The 27,929-nt window shown below is 40.4% G+C and overlaps 2 protein-coding genes across 3 annotated transcripts; both read right to left on the reverse strand.

Moving 5' to 3' along the window:
- LOC121503568 (cytochrome b-c1 complex subunit 2, mitochondrial) lies at positions 1 to 15,733 on the reverse strand. The gene is made up of 14 exons (XM_041778037.1): positions 15,631 to 15,733; positions 13,253 to 13,354; positions 11,596 to 11,745; positions 11,273 to 11,337; positions 8,242 to 8,298; positions 8,007 to 8,131; positions 7,554 to 7,651; positions 7,372 to 7,429; positions 6,209 to 6,304; positions 5,921 to 6,120; positions 2,971 to 3,051; positions 2,796 to 2,872; positions 2,564 to 2,717; positions 1 to 326 (listed from the first exon to the last, which is right to left on the reverse strand). The coding sequence occupies exons 1-14, from the start codon at positions 15,661 to 15,663 to the stop codon at positions 243 to 245; spliced, it is 1,380 nt and encodes a 459-aa protein (XP_041633971.1). The 5' UTR covers positions 15,664 to 15,733; the 3' UTR covers positions 1 to 242.
- Positions 15,734 to 16,534: 801 nt separating this feature from the next.
- Positions 16,535 to 27,041, reverse strand: si:ch211-256e16.3 (kelch-like protein diablo). Of its 2 annotated transcripts, none has more exons than XM_041778643.1 (12): positions 26,822 to 26,959; positions 26,303 to 26,608; positions 23,842 to 23,976; positions 23,568 to 23,759; positions 22,096 to 22,239; positions 21,482 to 21,668; positions 20,839 to 20,985; positions 20,619 to 20,747; positions 20,121 to 20,297; positions 19,893 to 20,039; positions 19,462 to 19,627; positions 16,535 to 17,840 (listed from the first exon to the last, which is right to left on the reverse strand). In XM_041778643.1, exons 2-12 carry the CDS (start codon positions 26,585 to 26,587, stop codon positions 17,684 to 17,686), a joined length of 1,866 nt encoding a protein of 621 aa, XP_041634577.1. In that variant the 5' UTR covers positions 26,588 to 26,608; positions 26,822 to 26,959; the 3' UTR covers positions 16,535 to 17,683. The 2 variants fall into 2 exon arrangements, with proteins under 2 accessions (XP_041634577.1, XP_041634576.1); XM_041778642.1 differs by having other exon boundaries at positions 16,536 to 17,840; positions 26,940 to 27,041.
- Positions 27,042 to 27,929: the final 888 nt, after the last annotated feature.

Below are 27,929 nucleotides of genomic sequence, written 5' to 3' on the forward strand. Positions count from 1 at the left end.
TGTTATTATGTCATTTCTTTAATTTACATAGATATACAGTTAAATGGACAAAAATAATTGCATTATGGTTTTCCAGCTCCCTGTTGGTGCTTACAAGTATGGCAGGACAGGTTACAAATGATTTGTGACGTCAGATGAATTGTTGCAGGAGGCTGTGGCTCTGAGGTCCTCGTTCCTTTTTCTTAAGCAGCCAGACACAGCAGCATGCCCTGGTTAAAATCACTCTCTCCTTAATTTATCTTTCATACTTCGTCCACAAACGGCGTATTGATGAGGTGTCCGCTAGCTGCCATGGTCTTCTTGCCATCTACAAATTTTTTTGCAGCCTGTGAAGAAAAGGACAAGGTTGTTAAATTTAAAATTAACTTCTTAGTCAGCTACCTCTGTGAAAAACTTCAGAGCAACAAAGAAAATTAAATTATCTAATAATCTTTCCCTTACCATTAATAAATTATTCTGCAGGACAGTTTCTACAACCATGCAGCCTTAGATTAACACTACAGGCAGAAAGGTTTGTTCATCACTGCTACAAAGAAGCTTGGCAGCTTCCATTTAACAGCTTAAAGCTGCATAATATTAGAAAAATATACAATGTATAATGCGGAGTTGACTGATGTAGGTTCTTTTTAGTCAGGTGATTCTGATGACACATGAATGTCCATTAGGGGGGCCAGGAAGTAGGGGACAGCCATTAGGAATGAATGGGAACAAAGGAAAGTTGGAACTTTACAGCTCTAAATGGACTTATATGCTGCAACCGTCATCAGACATGTTACACACAAAAAGTATGATCCCAACTCTTTGCAAAAAAAGTGTTTTTTTCCCCACAATTTAACAGATTAAGTTGGCGTGGAGGCAATCAATATCACAATTTCCTCAGTAACGCACACCTTCTAGCATTTAGCGTCGTCTAGCCAGATGAAGGGAGATGAGCATAGAGGAGTCTTGTGCTGACCTAAGAGGCTAGCTGAGTCCCTTTAAGATATACAAAATTCTTAATTCTGTCATAAACATGCTTTTAACTGAAATGGTGATATACTAACAAACAAATAAATCTTGTGTGGTAATCAACTGAGTAATGAGCTATCAAAAATGAGTCTGTGCTATTAAATGGCTCTTTAATGTGAGTTGCGGTAACTAGTTCCCATTTGAGAACCAGTTTCCTTTCCTCCATCCTTTGAAGTTTTTTTAATCGACATTTAAAAAGCCAAACTGTGACCAAATGAAGAGCCATACAAGCAGCTCTACTGAGAAGATCAAATGATCTGGATCTCTTTTTTTTTTTTTAAGATTTATTTTTGGCCTTTAATAAATAGGACAGTGGATAGAGTCGGAAACAGGGAAGAGAGCGGGGAGAGACATGCAGGAAATAGTGCCACAGGCCGGATTCAAACCCGGGTCGTCTGCGCACATGGCGCGCGCCTTAACCACTCCACTACCGGCACGCCCCATGATCTGGATCTCTTAAAAAGACGGGTTTCCTTTCTCTTTAAATCAGAGATTAATGTGCCAAACCATGACAAAACTGGACTTAACCAAATCAGACGGTTTTGTGGAAAAGGACCATAAACGAATGTGACACTGCTTGTCCAGACTTTAGTCAAAGACTTCTTTAAATCCTGTCTGCAACTGTTTCTCTGCAAGTTTTTAAAATTTTTGCTGAATATTCTACTACTTCTGGGACCCAAAAGTAGCCTAGGAATAAAGAATGTTTTTATTTTTTCACTCTAAATGCTTGGAATAGTTTTTAACAGCTCAAAACGTGGCATTTTTTGTAGCATTTCTATAAGCAGAAATCACAACCTGGTCTTCATGGGAAGTTCTCTGCTACTGTGTGACATCAGCTGCAAAGAATCTGACGGTTTTTCTGGGTCAATAATGGTTAAGATTATCAGTAATTTATGAAAAATGATAATGGATACCATGAACCAATATGCACTTACTGTAAAATGAGCCATTATTAATTTTCAGGGACGTTTCTTATTTCTAATAAATTTGCAGGAATTAAATTTCTGTTTAAACTTTAACATGGTGGAGTGCTGAGTGTAGATTAACCAGAATAGAAATTAATCTTTTTGACTGTAACATCAGGCTGCAAAAAAACAAAAATGAAAATAAGTGGAGGGGGTCTGTATACTTCATGAATGCACTGTAAGTGAGGACTAGCTAAAATGTTAAAGTTACTGATTATTTCTGCCATTTGGCTGCAGCAGAACAAGCTCTAGCATGATACTGAAACATTTCCATCGTATAAAGCTGTTAGGATTTACTAGTTAGTGAGAGATTTGCACAGTCAGAAGACATGGAGTAATGCTGGCATTAAGTTGGAGCAATTTAATGATTATGAATGCAATGTTTATGGTACTTCCTGTTAAAGCAGCTCTATGTTCTGACATATTTATGAGTGTTTGCTTCAAGTTGGTACAGGCTATACTGCACAGTAGGTCATATCTGAGCATTTTTGCCAATAGAGACAAAAACAAGCAACCCTGACGGTATGAAATACATATCTGAGGCTTCACTAAAGTAAAACTGAGATAAAAACAACACAGGAAGTACCAACCTTCACTACATCATCACGGGTGACGCCATCTACAGCTTGAAGAACAGCGTCAGGGAGCTGGTACGACGCAGTGGTCAGAACCTGAGCACCGATCTCCTCCAACAGGCTCTCAGAACTCTCTATAGACATCAGGTACTCTGTTTTCACCTGGTTCCTACACGGACAAACCATCAACAACATTAAAAAAGGGTCTGGATCTTTGCTCAAAGCTGCTTTACCTCTGTGAACTCACTTTGCTCTGGTGATGTCAGCATCAGAAACGTTTCCCTCAGCCACACCTTGCACTTGAGCGATGGCAGCTTTGATCACCTATAGCACACAGCAGCAAGCATTAAATTCATTGGCTATTAAATCTGTTCACATATTAGACACTGATGCATTTGTCTTTAATTGAATCCTGAACTCACCTCTCCTGCTGAGTCAGCTTGTGCAATGGTATAGACACCGAAGAGGCCAGAGTCAGAGTATGAGGCATTGAAGGCTGTGGCCTGAAAGACAGTCAGAGGTCATATGACTTCTCAACGACTAGCTAAACCCCCCAGACCACTATTTAGCCAATGTATGTGTGTATTAAGCAGGGTTGTTGATCAATTCGGATCAATATCTAACCGTGTGAGTACCAAGAATTACAATTCTACATATTGTATTAAAAATATAAATAGAAAATACACTCAGCAGGCTGAACCCTGGCTGATCTAAAGGCAGGTGAATGTGGTGCCACTTTCATCAACATGAAGCTCAACATTGTCAGCAGAATTTTTTAGCTGCTCTAGTTTCTAAAGTAAATTTCCTCATTCGAATCGTCTGTAGTAAAAACAGCATTTGGCTCCAAAATGTCGCAGTGACACTTGGATTGAGGGTAATGTAGTTCTGTTCCATGATCAGAACATAAAACCAAGTTTTTCCCTTTAGAATTCCAGGTTAAATTAGTCAAAAACACCTATCCTGAAATACACAAATCAAATTGAATGTTGAATCCAAACCACTTAAGAGTACACGCTCAAGCAAGGTGTCTTTAGAAAGGTAGCACTCTGAAGTTTCTCCTCTAACAGTCAGATTTACTGTTTATGCTACTGGTATCGGGTAATACAACAAAAAATATCATTTTTCCCTTCTGAATTTGTATTGTGAATTAGAGCCCTGTGGATGACTGTAGCTGGAGAGGTATTAGCTCAACTGGACCAAATGCATTATCAGTGGCTACTCTGGTGGTTTTATGCAGGAGTTGATTTTCTAATCAGAATCCTGAGAAGCAGAGCTTTCCGGTGATGTAGAACATGTGGTATAATTATGAACAGTTATTTTTAAATAACGAAAGTTAAATATCTGCTGGCCTGCTGGTGGGCCCTCAGATTTCTAAAGGGTTAAAGTGAGCTTGATAACATACAAACCTGTGTCTTCTAGAGAAGAGTACACCACTACTCTCAGGTAGATTTTGGCAACTCTATTTTGGATTGTTATATGATATTATAGCTGACAATCGATTCAGACTGGGTGTGTGTGCTGCGTGCAGCTACTGCGTGTGTCCACTCTGGCTTGCATTGTCACAGCTTTCATACATATGCTGCATCTCCCTGCTATTACAGCCCTACCCTTCTGCACAAGTTTTATCTCATTAAATCCCCCTACAAGTGACTTGACTGACTGCATAGTCAAAGTGAGCCGTGAAAAATTCCAAACAAAAGCATTCTGTACAAATGAGGTGAGTTTCTCCACCGAAATTTACCTTTTTACTTTGAAAAGTACAAACTGGAAGTCTGGTTGTATTGTTTTCATCTTGCCTTTGACTAAGGATGCACAGATACCAATACCAACCTTGAGGACTTGTACTCATTAACATTGCAGATATTGTACTTGGTATCATTTAAAGCATGTGCTGGCCTCTCATTATGCAAGTATGTAGTCACAGTTGGAACCATGTCTGCAGATAACAAAAGTAGAGAAGAATAAAAACTATGCCCTAATAAATAGTCAAGAGGAGGGATGAAGAACATCAGATGGAAAAAAAAACTCTCAAAACAGCTCTAAAAACAGGAAATCTATTGAGTAGTCAAATATAAGTGCTTGTTCTCCAGTGATTATTAACTGGAGGCCACATCAGACCCCCACAGCTTCCCATCCAGCCCCTAAAAGCTCCATTAAATTCAGAAAAGGTGCTGAGGAAAAAAACATTGCTGTATTTATGGCATATTTTCTTCCTTTCCTTTTATGAACTCTACAGATATTTAAATAACTCCAAAAAGGCAACAACGGCTTCCATCACAGTCATTAAGAAACCCACTGCAAACAAATGTGACTGTTTTGGACACATATCCCCTGAGGAAAGGAATTTTACTGGCTGTTTTGGCCAGCTTGTGAAAAAATAGGTAAGCCCCCTTTCTCTAGTTAAAGCTACACTTGATATTTGGTTTCAGGTGTGTGAGATGTGATGCTTATGCAGGCAGTTATAGTCCTGGTATGTTAACAGGCAAGCTGAATAGAAAATCAAGCCATGACACTGTTGAGAGGCATCTGAAATGGGCTTGATATTTAAATATGCCATGGAGAAAATTAAAGGCATTTTTAATTCCTAGCAGAGCTGCACTTATCACCTTGATGGCATATAGAACATACAACAACACTTTAGTCCAGGCTGAGTTTAAACAGAGTTTTATCATATTTTATTGATGTATTGCTGGGTTTTAAGTGAGTTTTTGGGGGTCTCAGTTTTAACTAACGTGTATCTTCTTGACTGCTTTGACAATTTTAGTGATGTCCTGCTGCTAGTTCTGTTGTCTTAGTGTTTTTGTTTTTCTATCTTTATGCATGAGGCACTTCATCACTGTTTTGAAAAGTGCTCTATACATTAATTATTATCATTACTAACATTTAAGTGCTCTGGGTAGCATCATCTATTTAGTGACATTCTCCATCCGCTATTCCTCCATGTCCTTGGCATCATCTGTCTCAGCAGTCCCAGCCTGTGCTAATGGTTAAAATACGGCTCTGGATTCTGGGGGAAGAGATGCCCTCTTCTTCAAACTATTTCTCTGCTGCAGAAGTGGCACTGCTGCCTCTCAGGGCCAAATAATCTACATAAACCTCTAAATCAGTTTATGCATGCATGTTTGTGTTATTAACTGTATGATGCTGCCGCAGATGGAGACGTTTGAAGGATTGAGTGGGTGTGTCTTATCCCTCCCTCCCAGCCGTGTCTATGTTGTTCTAAAGGTATGACTTAAAATTCCACCTCAGCCAAAACACTGCAGTTAAACTTTGAGGAAACATACTCTCTGTATTTCTAAAAAATTTAACAACTTTTCCAAAGTCAGAAAAGCTAAATTAGCTATTTCTCTGTCCTTTGTGTTTGAAACTTACATCAAAGGGCTGTGTGGTAGCTTTAGCTATACCCTGGCTAAGTTTACTGGTGATGTTAGAGCCTCTCTTCACATGCGGTCCAGCTCCCAGGATCCTTTGCAGCACGCTGAAAGCATTTGCTTCAGCACTCCCTGACACACCGCCCTCGCTTGTAACCAGGGCATTGACCAGGTCATTGTTGTTCTGCATTCTTAGCTCACCTACACAAAAACACACACTTCAGCATCATGACACTGGGGCAGTGATACGTCTGGACAGTGTACTGTTACTTTAACAGAAGATTTTTACCTCCTCGGTACACAGCCTTGGCCACAGGAGCTCCAGCACCACTGCGGGTACTCAACAACCCCTCCCCCACCTGCCTCAGGACAGAGTGTTTTACACCTGGATGCATAAATCAGACAATACTCATTTTAATTTACAGAGAACTTTTATGACGTGGAAATGCCTCACATTCCTGGGATTGAACCCTTAATTGAACCATGTGTCATTATAGAGACATGCCAACACTTGCAGCATCAAACTGAAGGCAAAGTCAGCCACGTTACATTTTACAAAGGCCACACAGTTAGTAATTCTGCTAATTAATTTACATATAATACATAAGTCAACCCGGTATATAAGCCACAGTCTGTTTCTGACAGCTCCCAGAGGGGATAAAGGTTAAAATAATCATCCTGTAGTTGAGCTCTCAGCCTACAGTGATGACCCCCGTCACAGCCCCGTCCACCGTTGTCTTTATTGAGGAGCTTAAACAATGCTCCAAAAGGTTTATTCTCTTAACGGTACACTTCCTATTCTCTTAAAATGGCGGTTATGACATGACAAAGGGAGGAAGCAGTTACAGAGTGCCGGCAATCCCTGCTTACAAAACCTTATGAATGGGGATGACTTTTAATCGTGTACAGCCAAATGCAGTAACAGCTGCACGCACATGCTGTCATGACGTTACATGTTATCACACTTTATACTGGTCAATCAAAGTGTGTAAGCTGCAGCCAACTTTTTAGATGAAAATAGATATCAAAAGTGTAGGTTAGGCACCAGATAACAAAACATGATGAATGATCACATTGTGTAATATAGTTATCCCTTCGGTGGGATATTTGTTGCATTGCTCCTTTAGAGGTTTTGCACTTCTCCATCGAGGAAAGTGATTAAAAGCATGTTGTTGACTATCAGGATGGCATTTGTGCTCCTTTAATCAGGTTACGCTGCCACCTGCAGGAGGTCCAAGGACACTACAAAGCTAAGTAGACCAACTAACCGCTGGACAAGCAGCTGCAACAAAACACAAGAATGCTTTGCATCTGTATGGGAACAACAAAACCAGCCATGACTGGTGCATCCCTAGTCTCCACTATCAAAAATTGAACACTGAAGTACAAAGCTTCACAAAAAAGCTAAGCACAATAATGCAGCCACACTAAGAAGCACTAACGCACACTCACCTAGTCCTACAAGAGCCATTCTGCCAGTGATAAAGTTCTCTTCAACAAAGGATTGCAGCTATAAGGGGAGGAAAAGGAGGTGTGTAAGAGCAGAGCACAGACTGACAAATAATGACTGAGACACTCAAGAAAAATATCATTTATCACTATGATAGAGAATGTAAGTAATGAGAGCATCATACTTGATCAGAGGAGATCTGACCAACCATGTAGTCAGGGCAGTACAGAGAGTTAGACAGGGCGTTTTTGTACGCTGCTTCGTGCAACTTCTCAATAACACCTATGACATAAGAACAGAAAAAAACCCTATGTTAAGAGAGAAACACAAATCAGAGCATGAAAAAGTCAGTTCAGTTGAATACACAGTGAAGTCAAATAACAATTTTAGCTCAGTTAGGCCACTTAACTTGACTATAGTCCTTGTCCTAGTATACAAGCACCCTTTCAGCTTTGCAACTATTGGACCTTTTCCAGACCTGACTCTCACCACATAACTTGGTTGTTTGGTTAAGGTCAGACACTTGCAGGGTAAACCTTGTACACCGGTATCAAGATAAAGACGTTCAGTTGTCTTAAGCTTTTCTTTGGTTAAAATCCAGTCAGTAAAGAGCTCTGCTGCTGTTCTAGGTACTGACCTATCTGAGGACACTGCTCAGCCAGAGCCTTGTCAATCTTCACCCGGGGCGTCAGGTCGGCCACCTCCCAAGGTCGAAAGTCTTGCGCTGATGTCATGTTCACCAAATGCTCTAGTAATGAATCTCTGTACAAACACCAAAAGATCAAGTTTAGTATGAGACAAAATTTTAACTCATTAAACATTTATTAAGACAAATAACGACTCAGGCTTTGCATGAAGACAGCAGCACTTACAGGTGGTCTCTCAAGCATTCTGCGCTGTAGACCATGGTCTCTCTTGATGATGTCACACTGCAGATAACAACAATGTAGATTAATGGGGTTAATCACCATTAAACCATAGTCTCCTCATTGACCACTGCAGCATAGGCTTTTTAATTTATCAACTCTTTCAGACCACACACATTTACATCAGCTAGCAAAAGCTGAAAAACCAAGCTGTTTCCAGAACTCCAACTCTGAGGTGTTTGAATATATTTAGTGAAGAATTTTTTCCCCTTACAAAGCAGCTGGGATGAAAATCTACAAAATTTTTATGTCCTATGGATGAAACTGCTGCCGTTTTGGACGTAACGGGCAGTTTTATGATTTGCTGCCCATGCTCACTTTCAGTCAGTGATCTTTTGTAGCCATTCTAGTGAAAATGCAGCTGTTTTCGGACAAGTTAGCATAATGTTGTATAGCAGGATTAGAAGAAACAGGACCAGAGACGAAGGATGTCCCATCATTCAAGAATCATGCAGTGTGCCTCAGAAGAACAGAAACCCTCCTTTGGTTTGTTTTTTAAGCTATGCGTTTATGTCTGACAAAAACTGCTTAGAAAATGACTATGTAAATCTGGCACTTACTACAGTGTCAGATCTTAATGGTTCTTACTGACTTTATCATCCTAAGATTACCTTCATTCAAAAGCAAAGAAAACTACCTTAATTTATTGAATATAGAAGCTAAACCAAAAAAGGAACTTGTGAAAGGAATGACCAGGCTTCACACATAGCAGTTATGTGATTATGAATGGCAAAATTTGTTGATTCAAATTCAGCCAAAATGGGTGACAGACCGTTTGATAAAATGGCCTTTCCCATGTGGTACTCGGCTATCATAACATGGCAGCTACATAACATTTGATGGCAATTCTGTGGCAGGCATTGTAGGTTTTTTGTATGATAATTTCAAATTATAAGTGGTGCCACTGCAAAGGCATCATTGATATAAAAATTATGGTGACACTGCTGAGTATGGATGCAACTTTTTGGAGGGGAATGATGGCAGAAAGTTAGTCTGGAGCCCTGGAAAAATTCTCTTCTGTTGGTTCCATAAAAGGACAGCAGAGCATCTTATGAATATGCAGGTGATATCTGAGACTGGCATATAGCAGAAAGAAGCGTTTCTTCACTTTTCCACAGGTTTGCAATGTCATGTAAAAGCTATGAATGAACAATGAATTGGAGAGAATTTTTAATCCCATCAGGCTTTCACTCTGTAGCGCCTACACTCTCAGTTTTGACGGTTCATGTCTCAACATTTTAAACAGGTACAGTGCATCTGGAAAGTATTCACAGTGCTTCACTTTTTCCACATTTTGTTCTATTACATTCCAAAATGGAATAAATTCATTTTTTGCTCAAAATTCTACACACAACACCCCATAATGACGACGTGAAAAGAGTTTTTTTTTTTAAGTTTCGCAAATTTATTAAAAATAAAAAACTAAGGCATCACATGTACATAAGTATTCACAGCCTTTGCTCAATACTTTGTTGATGCACCTTTGGCAGCAATTATGGCCTCAAGTCTTTTTGAGTATGATACCACAAGCTTGGCACACCTATCTTTGGGCAGTTTCACACATTCCTCTTTCCAGCACCTCTTAAGCTCCATCAGGTTGGATGGGAAGCGTCAATGCACAGCTTTTTTCAGATCTCTCAAGAGATGTTCGACCGGATTCAAGTCTGGGCTCTGGCTGGGCCACTCAAGGACATTCACAGAGTTGTCCTGAAGACACTCCTTTGATATCTTGGCTGTGTGCTTAGGGTCGTTGTCCTGCTGAAAGATGAACCATCGCCCCAGTCTTAGGTCAAAAGCGCTCTGGAGCAGGTTTTCATCCAGGATATCTCTGTACATTGCTGCATTAATCTTTCCCTCAATCCTGATTAGTCTCCCAGTTCCTGCCACTAAAAAACATCCCCACAGCATGATGCTGCCACCACCATGCTTCACTGTAGAGATGGTATTGGCCAGATGATGAGCAGTGCCTGATTTCCTCAAAATATGACGCCTGGCATTCACACCTAAGAGTTCAATCTGTGTCTCATCAGACCAGAGAATTTTGTTTCTCATGGTCTGAGAGTCCTTCAGGTGCTTTTTGGAAAACTCCAGGCGGGCTGCCATGTGCCTTTTACTAAGGAGTGGCTTCCGTCTGGCCACTCTACCATACAGGCCCGGTTGTTGGATTGCTGCAGAGACGGTTCACCTTCTGGAAGGTTCTCCTCTCTCCACGCTCTGACAGAGTGACCATCGGGTTCTTGGTCACCTCCCTGACTAAGGCCCTTCTCCCCCAATCGCTCAGTTTAGACAGGTGGCCAGCTCTAGGGAGAGTCCTGGGGGGTCTGAACTTCTTCCATTTACAGATGATGGAGGCCACTGTGCTCATTGGGACCTTCAAAGCAGCAGAAATTTTTCTGTACCCTTCCCCAGATTTGTGCCTCGAGACAATCCTGTCTCAGAGGTCTACAGACAATTCCTTTGACTTCATGCTTGGTTTATGTTCTGACATGCACTGTTACCTGTGGGACCTTATATAGACAGGTGTGTGCCTTTCCAAATCATGTCCAGTCAACTGAATTTACCACAGGTGGACTCCAATTAAGCTGTACAAGCATCTCAAGGATGATCAGTGGAAACAGGATGCACCTGAGCTCAATTATGAGCTTCATGGCAAAAGCTGTGAATATTTATGTACATGTGATGTCTTAGTTTTTTATTTTTGTTAAATTTGCAAAAATTTCAAAATAACTTTTTTCAAGCTGTCATTATGGGATGTTGTGTGTACAATTTTGAGCAAAAAAATGAATTTATTCCATTTTGGAATGAAGCTGTAATGGAACAAAATGTGGAAAAAGTGAAGCGCTGTGAATACTTTCCAGATGCACTGTATAATGGTTGCATTGGTAACTTTTCAGATTTTAAAAAAGGTACTAAAAGTGCGGCATAAACAGGGATTTTCACAATCAAACTGTGTGCGTGAAAGTGTTTCCTCACTGACCTCAGGCTGCCTCCCAGTGCCTCCACACTACGACAGATCTTGAAACCAGATGAACTCTTGTTGGTCTGCAAAACAAAACACACAAAATGTATAAAATCCCCAGTTTGCTGGTTGAGAAGAATACAAAAGAAGTGCAATGAACAGCAAAGTGAAAATTAGCAGTCCTTAATTCATCAGAATTAGCAGGGAACATGCCGGTATTTCTTCTGGTTTACTAGATAGCATTTCAATCATGGCAAGGTAAAATGCTAAGAGAAGACACTGCTATGACTACATCAATGAAAGCTTTACAGATTTTTGGACCGTAATTGAAAACATATTACCAAGTTTCCTGCCAGTCGCAATACATGAGTGATGCCCTGGTTTTCCATGGTCTCATAACGACTCCCAGCTTTCACAAACACACCAACGCTGGACAAAGGGGAGTAATTCTCCAGCGATGCAATCACCAGACCATTTGGAAGTTTGGACACCTGATGCACCAAAGAAAGAAAATTTCTGATCAAGCTATGAACAAATATGTAATTTATATTAAATGTTCCATTTAAAGAGCTTTTATCATCCAAATAAACTTTAGAAAGTTTGAACGCAGCCTGAAGGTCGTATGATAAATACACTGTGTCCCAAAAGTTCGTGCACCACAGAAAAAGTCAACTCAGATTGTGAATACTCAACAGAATGCATTTATTCCAAAGCCAGTGTATCCCCCTGCACCTTAAATACAGCCCTCAGCCTGTCGGATATAGGATGCACTCATTTCTTCCAAACCGAAGGCTCAGTGTTGCTCTACTCCCTCACAGCCCTCGCATTGAGCTGCTTTATAGTGGTAGGAGGTGGGCTGTGGAACACCCAATTGTTCAGGATACCCCAGCAGTTTTCAATCGTGTTGAGGTCTGGGGAGTTGGGTGGCCATTGCTCTTTGCGCAGAAAGCCAGAAAGCCACTTAGAACGCCATTGCTGAGTTGTATGAGCAGTATGTGCGGGGGCACCATCTCGCATGCAGACCTATTCCGCACGCCTGTTGAACATCGTCCTAGCAGTGATGGGGCCCGGTTGCTTCTTTCTGGTGAGTATGGGAAGTAGCAGTGGCTGGAGAATGTTCTTGACATAAAACTCAGCATTGATGATGTTGCCCTGGGTACAACATGCAATTCAGACAGCCCTGAAGCTGACATCACCCCCAGACCATGCAATGGGCACTGAACTTGACTCATTCAGATGGTGGCACTCTTTTCCGATCGTCAGTGTAGATGCAGTTGTTTTGGATTTTGGGAGATGGACATAAGTAGAGTGGGCACTCATCAGAGAAAACCTAGTTTTCCCAGTCTCTTGGGGTCATTTTGGCATACTTCTTTGCAAAAGCCAGCCACTTCTCCTTTTGCAGTTTGGTAACGCAAGGAATCCGCTGTCTTCTTTATGCTCTGAGACCCAGTTTCTTAGTCAGAAAACGATGGATGGTACTTTTCGAGACTGCCTTCCCAAGATTCTTCAGCCTTCAACTTAGTTTGAGGCAGGATTGGTGTCTCTTTCCCTTGGCCTATTCGAATGAGGTCCTTGGCTCTTGAACTCAGGACAGAGGGGCAACCTGCACAGGGCTTGTCTTTAAGGGAGTCACAACTCTGATGTCTCTGCCACCACTTCTTCATCCATTGTATGCTTCTGCCAAGGTCCTGAGCTACCTCCCTGCAAGTTTTCCCTGCCCTGCACAGGGCAATGGCTTGAACGTGAACCTGAGGCTTTGAAAGAGCAGCCTTTCCAGATTTCTGTTTGGCCATCTTGGCAGTGCTACCAAAATGGTTCTCTCAATGACATGCTCCTTGGTCAACTGAGAAATTCATTGGCCTCTCACAACCAGATGCACTAATTGAACAACCTCACAACATCTGGCTGACCAGATGCAACCCATTTTGGAGAGAGACCCACAAAAATGTTGCCCATTGGGGTGCATGAACTTTTGGGACACGGTGTAGAAGCTCATACCTGGACATTTTGAGGAGGGAGTGGCGCACTTGCAGGTGGTTTACAGCCTGGCAGCGGTTCAGTCAGGGCTTCATTCCTCCTGGCGGCCGCATAACAACGTTTCTGTAGGAAGTGGTGACACCACACACAACAAATGACCTTGTGAGCAGCTGTTTATCATTTTCTGTTTGGTGGTAATCGGCTGGAGTAGTCACATTTCACCTGACTTGACCATATCATGCTTCTGTGTTAAAGTAGTCCAGCAGTAAGCTGCAGTAATGTTCACATTTTAAGTGTTCATCATTATTCCTTAAGTTTCAAAGTGTGATCTAAGGACTGAAGTTTAGTTTCTTTTTTCATTGTTAAACTTTAAAGTGTGTATTTAGTAGTGCTGCATGATTTGATAATAATGTGTGGTTGCAATTATACCGGACAATATTGCACTTGTGATACAATACAAAAATGGTATAATGAGCCTACTTACTTGGTTATCAAGGAAAATGCAGAAAATAACGGTTTAAGTATATAAACTCAAAACATACAAATACTACGTAGCACAAATGACAAAAACCTGAAGTTTTTACACAATGGCCTCCAAAATATTTTCTGATAACAAATGTAAATCTACAAAGTGCAAATCAAGAGGCACTATTGTAAACCTGAAGGCCTTTCTGCAGGCATTTCTGTAAACTTTTTAAGTACTACTTAATACAAAAATAATTGCAGCCTTTTATGTGATCATGTAACTGTACAGCCTGACTGTGCAATTGCAAATGTGATATTATTAACTGTGTAGCATTATTGCTACTGATACTTTCAGATGGTATTGATATCAGTAACGGATAGGGCTGAACGATTTGGGAAATAATCAAATTGCAGTATTTTCCCTAATATTGTAAATTTGCAAATATGTGATTATTTTGTCTTAAAAGTAAAAAATCACTCTACATAGGGCCGAATGAGTTTGAAAAAAATGCCATATTGAGTGTTGTGTTGAAGGGAATGTTTATGTTTATGCTATTCTTATTCTAAATATGAAAAACACACAAAAATTAGGACAGTGGGTTTTCTTTTCAAACTACCCTTGAAAGAAATTGCACTTGAATACACAAGTGTAGAGCATGCTAAAAAAAAAAAAAAAAAGGTATTAAATTGGTATTCTGACACACGTCAGCTCATAGAAATACTGCATCTTCTATGATTTGAAAATTGGGGTAGGACATATTTCGATTTAATCTAAATTTTGATGAATTTCCAATCCCTAGACTATCAGCTCAAACAAACTTGAAAATACCAGCAAATCAAATATCAGCAAAAATCCAACATCCTTATCCTTATTGATAAAAAATATAACTGAGACCATTGTCTGGATGCTCTTTCTGTAAAGTGGAGATAAAATATGCTCTCATCTGGCACTATACAAATAGACATTTACTTATATCAGTAACCAATGGATGTTGCCCATGTATTTGTACAATGAAGACAGAGCTCTCTCTCTCTTTTGCTCTCTGCCTTTTGTTAAAGATGTTTCTAAAGACCTGAAGTATTTTATAGTTTCAGAATGTTCCTTCACCACCATTCACTGCTACACAGAGACAACATCTTTTAATACACACGGGATCGAGGTGTCATCGTATCAAAAACTATGTCACCCTTACTCTACAGTGGATTATATTACATTGTTTTTCTTAAAAACTACCTGTTGTACTTCAGCTCTTTTCCTAACTGTCAACTGTCTTTAAAATTATGTAGTTAAATGTTCATAACTGAGTAAGTGCCTTGTAAACATGTCCATGTTTGGCTCGTCACACAGCAGACATACTGTCATAAAGTGAAGTGGGGTAAGGCCGATGTGTCCTAAAATGACCCATGCAAAGTCAGTACATTGAGACTACAAATAAACTGAACGTGTCCAGCCAACAAAGACTGGTGACACTTTAACAGTGAAGAGGAAAATATGAAAAATTCAGAGAGTAATTCGTGTCAATATAAGAGAGGAAGGATGATTAATTGAAGACAACTTCGACCACAAATATGAGATACTCGAATCCGGAGATGACCTTCAGGTTACATCCAGCTGAGCAAAGAAGCTACACAGAACGGCACCGCTGTGCCGAATAAACAGACTAGTTTACCGCATAGGTACCACGTACTGTCCCTGGAGGCAGGTGAATAATTCAGGCGATACTTTATTCAACAGTAAAACCAGGTAAGCAAGCTTCAACAGTTAACGTTTCGTAAACCCGCATTAGCTAGCCACCTAGCATGCTAACTAGCCGGCTGGCTAACTGCAGCCGTTAGCGGTTTTTCTTTTCAACAGTTTCAGGAAAAATAACAGTAAAGGGTTGATTCAAGACGGTAGACATGTTCGGTTTAATATGATAATTTAAGAGACTCACAGAGAGATTGTTTAGAGACCGGATTCCTCTCATGACTCTTCCAGACTCTCTCCTTCAGATAGATATGGCGGAGGGCTGACGTCTTACCCACAATGCACTGCGCCGCGCAGAGCAATCAAAGATGATACAGGAAGTCAAGATAATCGAACTGGGAAGGCAGTTTCATGAAACAGAAGCTCCATTGTTTTTTTCAGGCGCTCCATTGTAAGGGAAAACCTTTTTTTCCTACAATTTGAGAGGGAGACTGACAGCCTACAAGAGGGAGGGGCCCTGGATCTGAAAAAATATCTTGAAAAGAAGTTTTCTCAGGGTTTGAGTTTCTTTTTCTCAAAAAATGTGCACCATCTACATCATAGAATAGGTCATCAATTACATTTGTGCAAGGGCCAGATTTTGCCTTGACAGATTTTTTTCAGATGTAAGACTTTCAGTTAACTAAATAGAATACATTTTTTAATCGTATTAACTTTTTATTGTTTTAGTATACTTATTTTCATCCAAAACAAGAGTAATTTTTAGGCATTAACGGTGAGATCAGTCCCTAGAACCTATACAGCAGCCACCTATGAAGAGGTCATTGGAATATTTTAACTACATATTTCTAAAGCTGTCAGGTTGTCTGATGGTGATATGGTGTGCCTTATTAGGTGAAGAACGCATGCAGGAAACAATTGTTTTGTTTTGATTCTCAAGCAGGAAAATTTTACTCTCCAAGAGTACTCTCCAAGTGGGGAGATTACAACAAAAACTGCAGATTTGCTCAGAACTGGACTGATTATGTGTTTATTATGCATAATATTCACTAATAATGGATGACAGGTGGAGTTCTGTAAAAACTGGATCAGAAATCTGTTGCAATGTAAGAGGTATCTTGTGTCACGGGTCTGCAAGCTACTACTTGATACCTTGAATTTCCCTCAGGATTAATTATCTAAGATTCTGACAGCCTTTATTGGGGCATATGCTTAGAAGTGTGACTAAAGTCATCATACAGGGATGGCTTGGGGGTGGTGGGACCAAATGTTTTTAGCTTTTGACGAGAACCAGAAAACTTATTGACACCCCTGTAGATCAGTGTCAGATTTACAGAACTGCAAATTAATAGCAGAAAAAGTTGACAAAGTTGAATAATAGCTACAAGAAATTTATGTAAATAACATTTGAAGGGCTCAAAGGATCCATCACAACCTTTTAAGTAATAAATCCTGACCAAAATTTCCAAAATATTTTGATCACAACCAAATGTTTTTTTGTGAAAATTAGGACAATTTGGACTTGAGATACAACAAAGATGTACAGAACTTAGAGACAGAACTGCACAAGCCCTTTTCTTCCTCACTTAAGTTTGTGGGTTGTTTTTTAGCCTTAAGTAAAGAAAGAAACAGGCAGCAATTATAACAGAATTATACATCATTTATTAGAACCTAATTCCATTTAAAAACCACTAAAAGGCATGATGCACACTACATTACAAAAATATACTCAACATATCACAGGTAGTGACAATTGTTCTGAACTTATAAAGTTTAAATACAAAAAAAAAAACAATGCACATGTAAGACATCTCGTTTTCCACAGGTAACCTTTGAAAGTATTCACACTGAGATTCTTTGGCCCACAGAGCATCTTTTACTGGACTGAAATGATTCATAGTTTCTTTTAAAGTTACGACACCCCAATAAATACATCACAAAATAATTGATACAAAAATACACTATGTTGGCTGGGAGGAGCGTCACAGATTCAAGGTGCTGGGGCAGTAAAACGTAACCCTAGACATGTTCACATCTTACGGAGAGTGGGTGCAGACTGCTGACTGAGTCCTTGATCAGTCCGTCAATTAATCTATCCCTTCATCTCCATGTATGACACTTCCTTTGTCACCAGAGGAGTGAGTAAGACTCCACCACTTCCACCAGCAGCAGCACAATCATTGTGCTGTGTCCAGGCCTCCCTCTGCAGATTGCCGTCTCCACAGTTCCGAGCGCTGTAGACCGCCATCCTCCATGAGGGTGCAAATAACCACAAAAGTCAATCTTCTCAGCACAGTTGCTCAGTTATCATTGGGTGTGTCAGGACAGCTGCTCATGCAGATGTCCTTCCTCAGCTGGAGAGAGACGCAGCTGAGCCAGCTGCGACTCGTCGGCATCTCTCCAACGATCTCCCACGTGTCCGTTTCATCACAGTACCTCTCGATGGTGTCGTGATACCTGCAGATAAAAAGGTCATCAGAATTAAGAAAGATGGACTTTCAACCTTTGCAAGACAATTGTCTTTTAAGTCTTTTGAATTAAAGGCATTGACCTAACAGCATATCACTGTATTCTTTAATGCAGCTTTATAACCTTCTGAAGGATAAAGGATGTTTAAAATGGGTGCAGAGAGCCTGGTCTTTGTTTCCCTAAACACTGTTCAAAGAGAAGCAGATGCCTGTAACATACAGTCACATATAGTGGGCACAGTATTTTATACTAGCTTATTGCTGACACAGTAATATAGGGACCAAACCAATGTTAAGGTGAAAAATTAAGGGGGGTCCTAACCATGAATCCTGGCAACCTTAGAGCACACAATGCTTCATGCTCACCCTGAGATCTTTGAGAACAGATGGGCTAGGATAATACACAGAATATATGATATCACATGTCTTAGTGTGTTTGAACATCAGACTACTATTTAGTTAAATTTTAACATATATGGCAATTAATGTCTGTTGGTTCTGAGAGGATCTGTCAGGTAGGATGATCTCTCATGGTTTATGCTAAAACAGATGGTAAGGAAACATAGTCAAAACACGTACAGCTTAATCAAGTTTTTAGTTTTTTCTAAACACTGGTGCATTACAAGAAAATCGTGTCAATTTTCATCCTGATTTCATCCAACCTACATCAGCAAAAGCCCAGTTATGATGGTTCTGAAGACAGTAAAACAAAAGACACCAACATCAGTAGATGAGTACTGGATCCAGACTTGTCTGAGGAAGTGCACGTGGCCTAAAATGTCTCTTGTTGTAGATAAATGCTTGAAATGGGAGCTTCCTGTTATGTGGACCCCTCTCCTTCCTTCTGAAGATTATCTTGCCGGATTTTGTGGAATTTGGTGTATTATGAGCGAAAGACAATCTGAGCTATTAGAACTTGAGATTCTAAATATTTAACAGGTTCAAATGAGAGAAGTGGACAGCTGAGCAGAATTGTTTTGTGGAATGGAGCAACAGCCAATCAGGAAGCATGCTGACCAGACCGAAGGAGGAAGCACAACAAACACCGCCATGGCAATGGTAGTAAACATGAAGCATAAAGTAAGATGGGCATCTTAAATGAAGGACCAACTTGTTGATTAGTGGAAAAACATTTCTGTTAAAATAGATGTAGCAGGTACCTCAGCTTGTTTACTGTAAAGACACGATTTGTAGTTTAGAGAGTGGAGACTTGAGTTGTTGGTGAATAAATCTGTTAGTATGTGGTGTATCGGGCAGATCATCTTTTTGCACACCACACACAATGGAACAAGACAGCTAAGCAAGCCATTATTTGTGTAGGGTCTCTCTTGTTGAAAAAAAATGGTTAAAATTTAAAAAATCTTTTAGAGTGCCAGGCTTCAGATGGCGACTGACACATCTGCATTGGTTCAAATTAAATCCATGCATGTTTAGATCTAAACCAGTCCAGACACATTTTCTGTGTGAGCAGTTGTGTAAGCTGTTGTGATGGGAGAACCGACTTTGCTTGAGCTGAAATAATTCCAGTAAACTGTGAATACCAATGGCTTCTGGGCTCGTGGTAATCTTCTGCATGTCATGCATAGCATGTTTTATGTTAAATCCCTCACCTGTCCCAGCCTTCTTCTCCTCCCAGGACGTAGATCTTTCCGTCCACGACAGCAGCACCGGGCCGGTAGCGTCGCTCCTTCATGGGGGCACACATGGTCCACTGGTTGGTTTTAGGATTGTAACACTCGACTTTATCCGTGTTCTCTGTGGAGGCATGCCATCCACCTGGGAAAACAGTGAACAAGAAGACTGGGTTTAAAGTGGTGAAGTCCAAGAGACTGGATGAGTAAGGCTGTGAAAAATTCACCCTGCAATTTCTGGTATTAAAAACAAGACACTGGCAGCCTTAGACTTCTCTCTTTGCCGTAGGTTCAAAACTAAGCATCATTATGACTGGATTTTCACTAGGATCAAATAAAAATTTAAATTCTTGTATTCTGACAGCTGTTATGCTGTGCTTGATTGGTGAGTTCTGTGTTGTGTTACATACCGATGACATAAAGTTTTCCTTTAAGAGTACAAGCAGCTGAGCCAGAGCGAGCGATCTGCATCGGAGCGATCTCCGTCCAAACTGATGTTTTAGGGTTGTACACCTGAGCCAGGTCCGTGCCGTCACCATCTTCTAGAACTGCACCGCCTTCACAACAACAATAAAAGTTTATTTAGTGTGTTTTTAATTGGAAAGCAGCACAGGATGTGTCTAGTCTGTGTTTCCTACCTGTAACATAGAGCAGTCCATCCAGGGCGACCACGGCAGGACTTGTGACGGCCATCTTGACGGGCTCTGTGAACTGCCACAAGTTGGTGTGAGGGTTGTAGCACTCGACTGAGTCCAGGCGAGAACGTCCCTCCCATCCTCCAACGGCATAAACAAAACCGTCCAGCATCACCAGGCCTGAGGAAAAGGGAAGGGATGAAAACAACAAATGCATAATGCAGGAACTGATTATTTTCTCATTGCTTTCATGTGTTTTGGGGGAAAGAAGCAAGGGTGCCACCACTATAGACTGTAGCGTGTTGGTGTAATAAAGATAATGGGCAGAAAGTGCTCATTAGCCCACTCATCATCTCTGCTGGAGGTTTGTGGAAATATTAAACTCTGAATCTGAGTAAGTATGATGCAAATGCAAAAGCTGTATCTCGTGGTGCTATAAGTCAAAAATATTAATGGGAAAAAACAAAACAGTTGCATGCTTGAGTTTTCATTCTGTCTCACCTAACTCAGAGCGAGCTACGTTCATCGGCGCCATCTCGAACCAGGAGTCAAAGCATGGGTCGTAACGCCACATCTCCCTGCTCGCTGAGCCGTCAGGAAATTCTCCTCCTGCCAGATACAGAGTGGAGTCTGCAGAGACAGAGAGAGGGTTGTATCTCGTTTTAAGACGGGAACAATCAGTGGTCACTTTTTTTCATCTGATCTGTCAGCGCTTCCTCACCCGACACCACCAGCCCGTGTTTGCTCACAGCGAAGGGGAGGCATGCCAGATTCTTCCACTGATTGGTCACAGGATCGAAGCTCTCGACGCTGCGCAGCACCACCTTGTCATCCTCCCCACCGACTGTCACTATCACTTCAGCTGTCCCTGTTGCCATGGTGACAGGGGAAGGAGAACAGAGGAGGTGTGAGCCAAAGAATACAGGAAGTGACAGATGCAATGCAGTGGTGTAGAGATGAAACTCCAGGTAATTTTATTATTAAAAATATCTTTAATAATTTCTTTATTCATAATTTTGTCGTGAAATACTACGAGAGAAAAATACGCCATCAAAACTTCTCAGGACTAATATAATCAGATATTTTGGCATTTTAGTTCCACAGATAATTGGTTCAATCTTTCTTTCATAGAAGACCAGAAAAACAGTAAATGACCATCCAAGGTGTGTTAAAACATGTGAATATAGCTAAAAACTACTTAATAGTGAACAAAATAATAAGAATACAGCTCTCATTCTTTTCAATAAAATGAAACAGAAACATGAAAAGCACAGAATTTGGGAAAAAATTGTAGTTTCAGCAAAATTAAAAACTCGTGTGATTGCTGTCAGTCAATGTGAATGTAAAGGTGCTACTCAGTTTACCTGTGGACCTTCGTGGCCTCGCTCTCGGGCAGTAGAGTTCCCCGCGGCGGTCCTTTAGCAGCAGATAGTCCTTGGCCTCAGAGATGAGCCTCTGGCAGGCCTGGTTCTCCTTCACCACATCTAGAGACTCGATGACGTCGTGGAGGTAGTAAGGGCTGATCAGAGGCAGACGGATGTGTTCAAGGACCTACAAGGAAAAAACAAGAGGAGAGAAACCTCATAAACTGTAATATTACCCCAACTGATCAATAATACTTCACAGATACAGATCTAAATCATATGAAGAGCAATAATAAAGACTAGAGAAGTTAGGATTATCCTGCAAAAAATACCACACAGCAGAAGAAGGAGGGTCATCTTACATGGGCCTCCGTGTCATTACTGTGTGTAGTATTGGCTGACAGTGTTGGTATGTAGAAAGTGATTTATGAGAGCTATAAACACTAGCAGCTGCTGAGTTGAGGGCTTTTACACTGTGCTGTCAGTCCCAAACACGTGCTCATCTTTGGAGTGTGTTTACACTATCAGCAGCAAGGAAAGGAGATTGAGAACTGAGAACTGAGAGCGGTGTACACATTCATGCTTGCAGACTTGTGTAAAACAGAGAAATGTACCTTTTCAAAGCTCTGTTTGCGGGAGGGACATTTATTCAACCACAGCATGGCCGCCTCGAACACCACCTCCTCTTTGAGCACATTGAGATGGTCACTGGCAAGGATTTCTGTCAGCTTGTCCACGCACAGAGAAAGAAACTCCTCCTTCAAGAGACAAAACATGTAAAACACTTAAAATTATTACGTTTGAGTGATAGTCCACTCAACCTGCTCCCTAAAAAGACACAAACCTGCATCTGTTACTGTCAAAAAACTACAAATCCAGGAAACTTTACATACTGCAACATGTTAGGACAACAATTTAGAAATTATGTGAAATATTCAGTCAGAAACATGCAGGATTACGTCATTGTTTATTGTATAACAGCAAGTCTGCAGCAATTTCCTAATAACAAGAACAGAAAAACAAGTAAAAGTGTTGTTTTCACGCTCCAAGCACTACAGAACTTCTTACTTGTAGTGTCAGTGATGTTCCCGTTCTGTGATTTAAAGCTCCTGAACAAACCAAAGTTCCAAACTCCATAAAGGGGACCATCTCAGGGGCACGTGAATGCAGCATACAACTCAACAGGCCTAAATCACTGGTATGAATGCTGACCGGCAGGTGGATTATCTTTGTTAATCCCCTTTCACACATGAAACACACAACAGTGCCAGCTTATGCTCTCCTATGGAGGTGTTTACTGGGAGCATGTGCAGAGGCAGCGCTGTATGAACCTGAAGACCGTGTTAACAAGGTTTTATGTTCAAAGTTTAAGGCTTCTTCGGTACCTTTTGAATCACATATAAGTGACAGTGAAATCAACTTTTGTTTCTTTAGGACATAAGAGCAACAATATGTGTCATGATACAAAGTGTGAACTTTTATGTGCTTTTGGCAGCTATTTTAAATTTGATGTGTCTTTAGATTAAAATTTTTTTATTCGTTTTTTAAGACTTTAGCTTTAGTCTCATTTGAGATGAAAAAAAAACTAAAGATTATAAGTCTAGTTTTAGTCAATAAAATGCTTATATTACCGTCTTTACTTTTAGTCAAAACAAAGCATGTGTGACGTCAGCCGTTTGATTACAATAGGAGGATTCAAACAGCTTTTCAAGCCAATCTGCGGTCACCTCCATATTGAAATTGCTGTCTCAACCAAACTTTGGACCAACCTAATAGCAGACAAGAGCCCGCCCGCTGAGCTTGACTTCCTGTCAGCTAAGCTAGCTAGTGTTCTAGTTGACAGATAGGTAGCGCCTGCCTGTCAAGCTACCTGCCAATCAGTGGGAGACGTGACAATCAGTGGGCAGTGAGGTTTTTCCTAAATATAATCAACATGATTGTGATAACAGCCCCCCACCCCATACAGTGAGAATACATGAAGTGGAAATATTGATATCATTTAATTTTTCTGAGTGTCAAAAGTCTAAAATTCTGGCATCGGGACAAACATTGAACATAAAGCTCTAAGGCTCCGTCAGCCTCTCACCTGCTGGTAAACATTACTGAAGTGCTCCAAAATGTAGTCCATGCTGCTGTTCTCCAGCCGCTTACAAGAATGAGCCTCAGCGAAGCAGTGAATCCCCACACAGTTCATCTCATCCATCTGACGCTCCATGAAACGACAACAGGCCTCTCGCACTGCCATCACGTCCAGCAGATTGGCTGCTGCCAGCAGAGCCTGTAGCAGAATAAAAGGGAGTGTTCAGCACAAAGATCGGCTCTAAGAGGGCTGGGAGAGTAGGGGAGAGCAGATCCTTTACCTGCACATTAGCTTTGGAGATGTAGACCTCTGATGTGTAGGCGTAGCTCACCAGCATGCCAATCATCTGAGGCTCAACGCCGTTGATGGCAACTCGCTCCTGTTTAGACTCAATCAGGTCAGTGGAGAACATCGCCTGTGGAGATGAGGAGAAAAACACAAAACACAGAGCTGTTTGTGATCTTACTGAAATGTTGCCAGTGTTTTTTCACAGTTTAGACAGTGTTCATTAGTTTCTCTGAAATATTCCACCTAAAAACTATAAATTGTTCCTTGTTGGGTGTGGAGGACTTCAGTTTTCAATGCTGTGGTATCATACAGGTATCAATATTGGTAGAAATATTGAGGAACCATTCAGCTAAGATAATGCTTATCAAATGGTCGAGTTTCAGGACCCACCACCACCTTATTGGTAAAATGTCCAAATACCAACCATACTTATCAAACTAAACATGTTAAAAGTTTGGACCTTTAATGGAAAAACATGTAATTTAAGGCACCTTCAGTGGGCATACAACCATATTTCTCTTTTTACCCTAATAACAAAAAGAACTGTTTTCTCAAGAGCTGGAGAAATCAACAGATCATCATGGGGAAAACCAGCTTTGTTACGCCATGATAATAAGATAAATAAGCTAAGATCTCAAGAAAACATCTAAAATTTACTCCTTATGTCAAAATGGAGTGAAATATAGTGATGTATGTCGACTTAGGGCTTTCGTACATCAGAAACTTTTTGCCCCAGTTTTCTCCAGGCATACAGTCACAACCCAATAACAAAAGCCTTGTGACCCACTTTAGGGTCCCGACTCACCAGCTGAAAACCACCGAGCTGAAGAGTATTGCCTCCATGGTTAGTGCAATAAGGGGGAAAAGCTGCAGTCCCTTGAGTGTCAAAAATGACTTTCCACACAAAGATGATATTTAGGAGCGTCATCCAGATGTATTTGCAGCTACCCAAGTATATATTCAGTTCTTCTTTTTTTAAAATTTGTATGCAGTATCTGTGCACACAAGAGACATCCACCAGCATTACAATAGCAAGGGTCTGTTTATAAAAATGTTTTTTTGAGGAGATAGCATTTCAAACTATGAATGGGCTCTGATGTTGGAATTATTTTTTGGTTCAACTTTTAACCTCCTTGTCAAAACGATTTCCGCCAATTTTTGCTTCTTCTTTTTTAACCCATCTCTGCAGTTTGCTGCCCAGTAAAGCCACTTTTTGCCTCGGTTGTTGTCATTTCAAACTGATTTTTGCTGTTTTTGCCATGTACGCTCATTTTTTGCCAATTTTACCACTTTACCACCGTTTTGACACCATTTGTCACTTTTAATGCATTTATACTATTTTCGCCATTTCATGCCACTGTTTTCCCGCAGTTTTGGAATTTTAAGTACATTTTTGCCACTTGTAACCATTTTTTCCTTTTATATGCCCTCTAATTCCACTTTAGCCACTGTTTTACCAGTTTTATTCAATTTTTAACCACTTTTTGTCCATTTTGACATAACTTTTGCCACTGCTTAATGATTTATGCTCTTTTTCGCTCTTGATGCCACTTTTATGCTGCTGTTTTGCCAGTTTTATTCAATTTTTTACCACTTTTTGCCCATTTTGCCTTTTTTTTTTGCCACTTTTAACCAAATTTTTCTCTTTTAACACCCTTTAATGCCACCTTTTTGCCACCGTTTCACCAGTTTTATTACACTTTTACCACTTTCTGCCCATTCCAGCATTGTTTTTCCCCCTTTTCACTGGTTTATGCCATTTTTGCCCTTTTAATGCAGCTGTTTTGCCACTTTTATTCAGTACTTATAACTTTTTGCCCATTATAACACTGTTTTGCCACTTTGAACCAATTTCCTGTGTCTTTTGTCCATTTTGCAAACCCCCCCCCCCCCCATTTTTGCTACCTTGATTTGCCAGTTTGGACCAACTTTTGCAACTTTATGGCCATTCCTGCCACTTTTTTTGCCAGTTAAAACCTTTTATTCCAACTTTTTCCACAAATTGTTTACTCTTTTCACACTTATGTACTTATTCTCCATTAAAGTTGTCTCAGTTTTTCTGATTTAATTTCTGGCAGCTGTGGCTTAGCTTAGAAATCTGACATTACTTTCCAAATGCTTTAGTTCAGTAGTTCAGTGTGTCCATCCATGCTGTTAACACAACCAATAAAACTGTGTTTTGTTTTGTTTTTTTTTAAGGGGGAGGGGGGTCACCAAAAAAAGGCTATGTATTGGTATGACATCATGAAGATTGAATGTGTTGCTTTGATAAGAGTGGCTGTTATTCAGGTTGAAAATAGAAAATGGTTATCACAGCTTTACTTCACAATGGACCGTGATTTTACAGACCTCCACGGGACTCAGAATGTCCCCCCAGCCCTCCATGGGCGCCTTGATTGAACATCTTGCCTTCCCATCCCTGGTGTTCAACAAACCTGTTGCTTTAGTTTTACCTGAAAGTAGGAGCTAAAAGAGGCCAGCACGATTCGATGGCAGGGGAACTCCTGTCCTCCACAGCACAGGGTCACATCACAGAAGGCGTTGTTGAGCCGCAGGCTATTGAGGCCCTGCAGGACGGTGTTGGGGTGCCTGGCTTCCACAAACAGGTAGTCGTCGCTGCTCAGGGAGGCTGCAGGAGGAGCTGCAGCGGCGGTGCTGGCGTCCTCTGGCACCGGGAAAGTGACGTTAATAGTGGATGGTGAGGGCAAACCAGCGTTGACAGCACTAATTTCAGCCATGTCTCACTTTGTTAGGCAAGCCTGGAAAGAGGAGGAGGAGGGGGAGGAGGAGGGAGACAGACAACATTGTTAGGACACTCTGACGTAAACTGTCACTACAGGTAACATTTGGAAACAACCTAGTCAAGCAACTGTTGTAAATTAGCTCCTAATGATCTAATTTAAGAGTGACGTTTGTTTAAATCTCGACAGAGAAGAGCTGAGATTGTCTATTAGCTCACTAATGAGGCTTACCTCCGGAGTAACGGCTCGGCTGCCTCTTATCGACTTACACCGCTCGGTGGTTTCAGGTAAACATCCACAGACAGGTGAGAATGAACACTTAGGAGTGGTGCAAGTGAGACATAATTACCTGTTTGACATAATCGTGACCAGTACGGCGCAAAACACGCTCCCCCACATCCAGTTTAGCGTCAAACAGTAACGAGCAGCATTTAATGACGCCCCTCAAAAGAAGGACCGCCCATCTCTGCGGCGGATTTACAGAGGAGTCACTGCAGAGAACTTCCGGTTTCGTCTCAGCTTCAGCGCCGTTGAAATTGAATTAGTTTTTCTGTTCTTCAAACTACTGAAATCCAAATGTACCAGGGAGCTATATAAAACTTTAATAAACAATCTTACAAACGGAATATCTTAAATTGTTTCTTGTTTATTTTAAATCTTTATTTTCCCAAACAATAAATTTATTTATTGACCGTGCTGTTTATGTCTGTGTAGTATTTTGTGCTTTGTTCTTACATATTTATTTATTTATTTATTTATTTATTTATTTATTTATGCCTACTCCGTTTAAGGCCTGCTTTGATTGTTTTAAATGTTTGCCTAACAGTTTGTCGGATTTAATTTCCAACAAAAAGATATGAAAACATTTTTGAATGGATTGATTGGGAGATAATTTAAGGAGTTTAATTTGATTTAATATTTAATGATTAGGGAACTTTTATTTTGACTTATTTTATCAATTTCTTATTTTATTGTTTTTAACCTAGATAGTAGTTGATTGTTAAGCTTTTTCATTGATATTATATTTTCTAAATCTTATTATTAAACTGTTTTCATACCATGAACACTACTACTACTTATTATTATTATTATTATTATTATTATTATTATTATTATCATTATTACCTCCGCCAAGGAGCTTATGAGTTCGGGTTCATTTGTTTGTTTGTTTGTTTGTTTGTTAGCAACATAACTCAAAAAGTTGTGGACGGATTTGGGGACGGATCCAGGGAATTTTTATGAAGGATTCTTAACTATTGGGAGACAAGGCTGATGGCGGAGGTCCGTGCTTTTCTAGTTATTGTTATTATTATTAAAATTACCATTACTATAGTTAAAA

The sequence above is a fragment of the Cheilinus undulatus genome, linkage group 21, assembly GCF_018320785.1.
Source record: "Cheilinus undulatus linkage group 21, ASM1832078v1, whole genome shotgun sequence".
Lineage (NCBI taxonomy): Eukaryota > Metazoa > Chordata > Actinopteri > Labriformes > Labridae > Cheilinus > Cheilinus undulatus.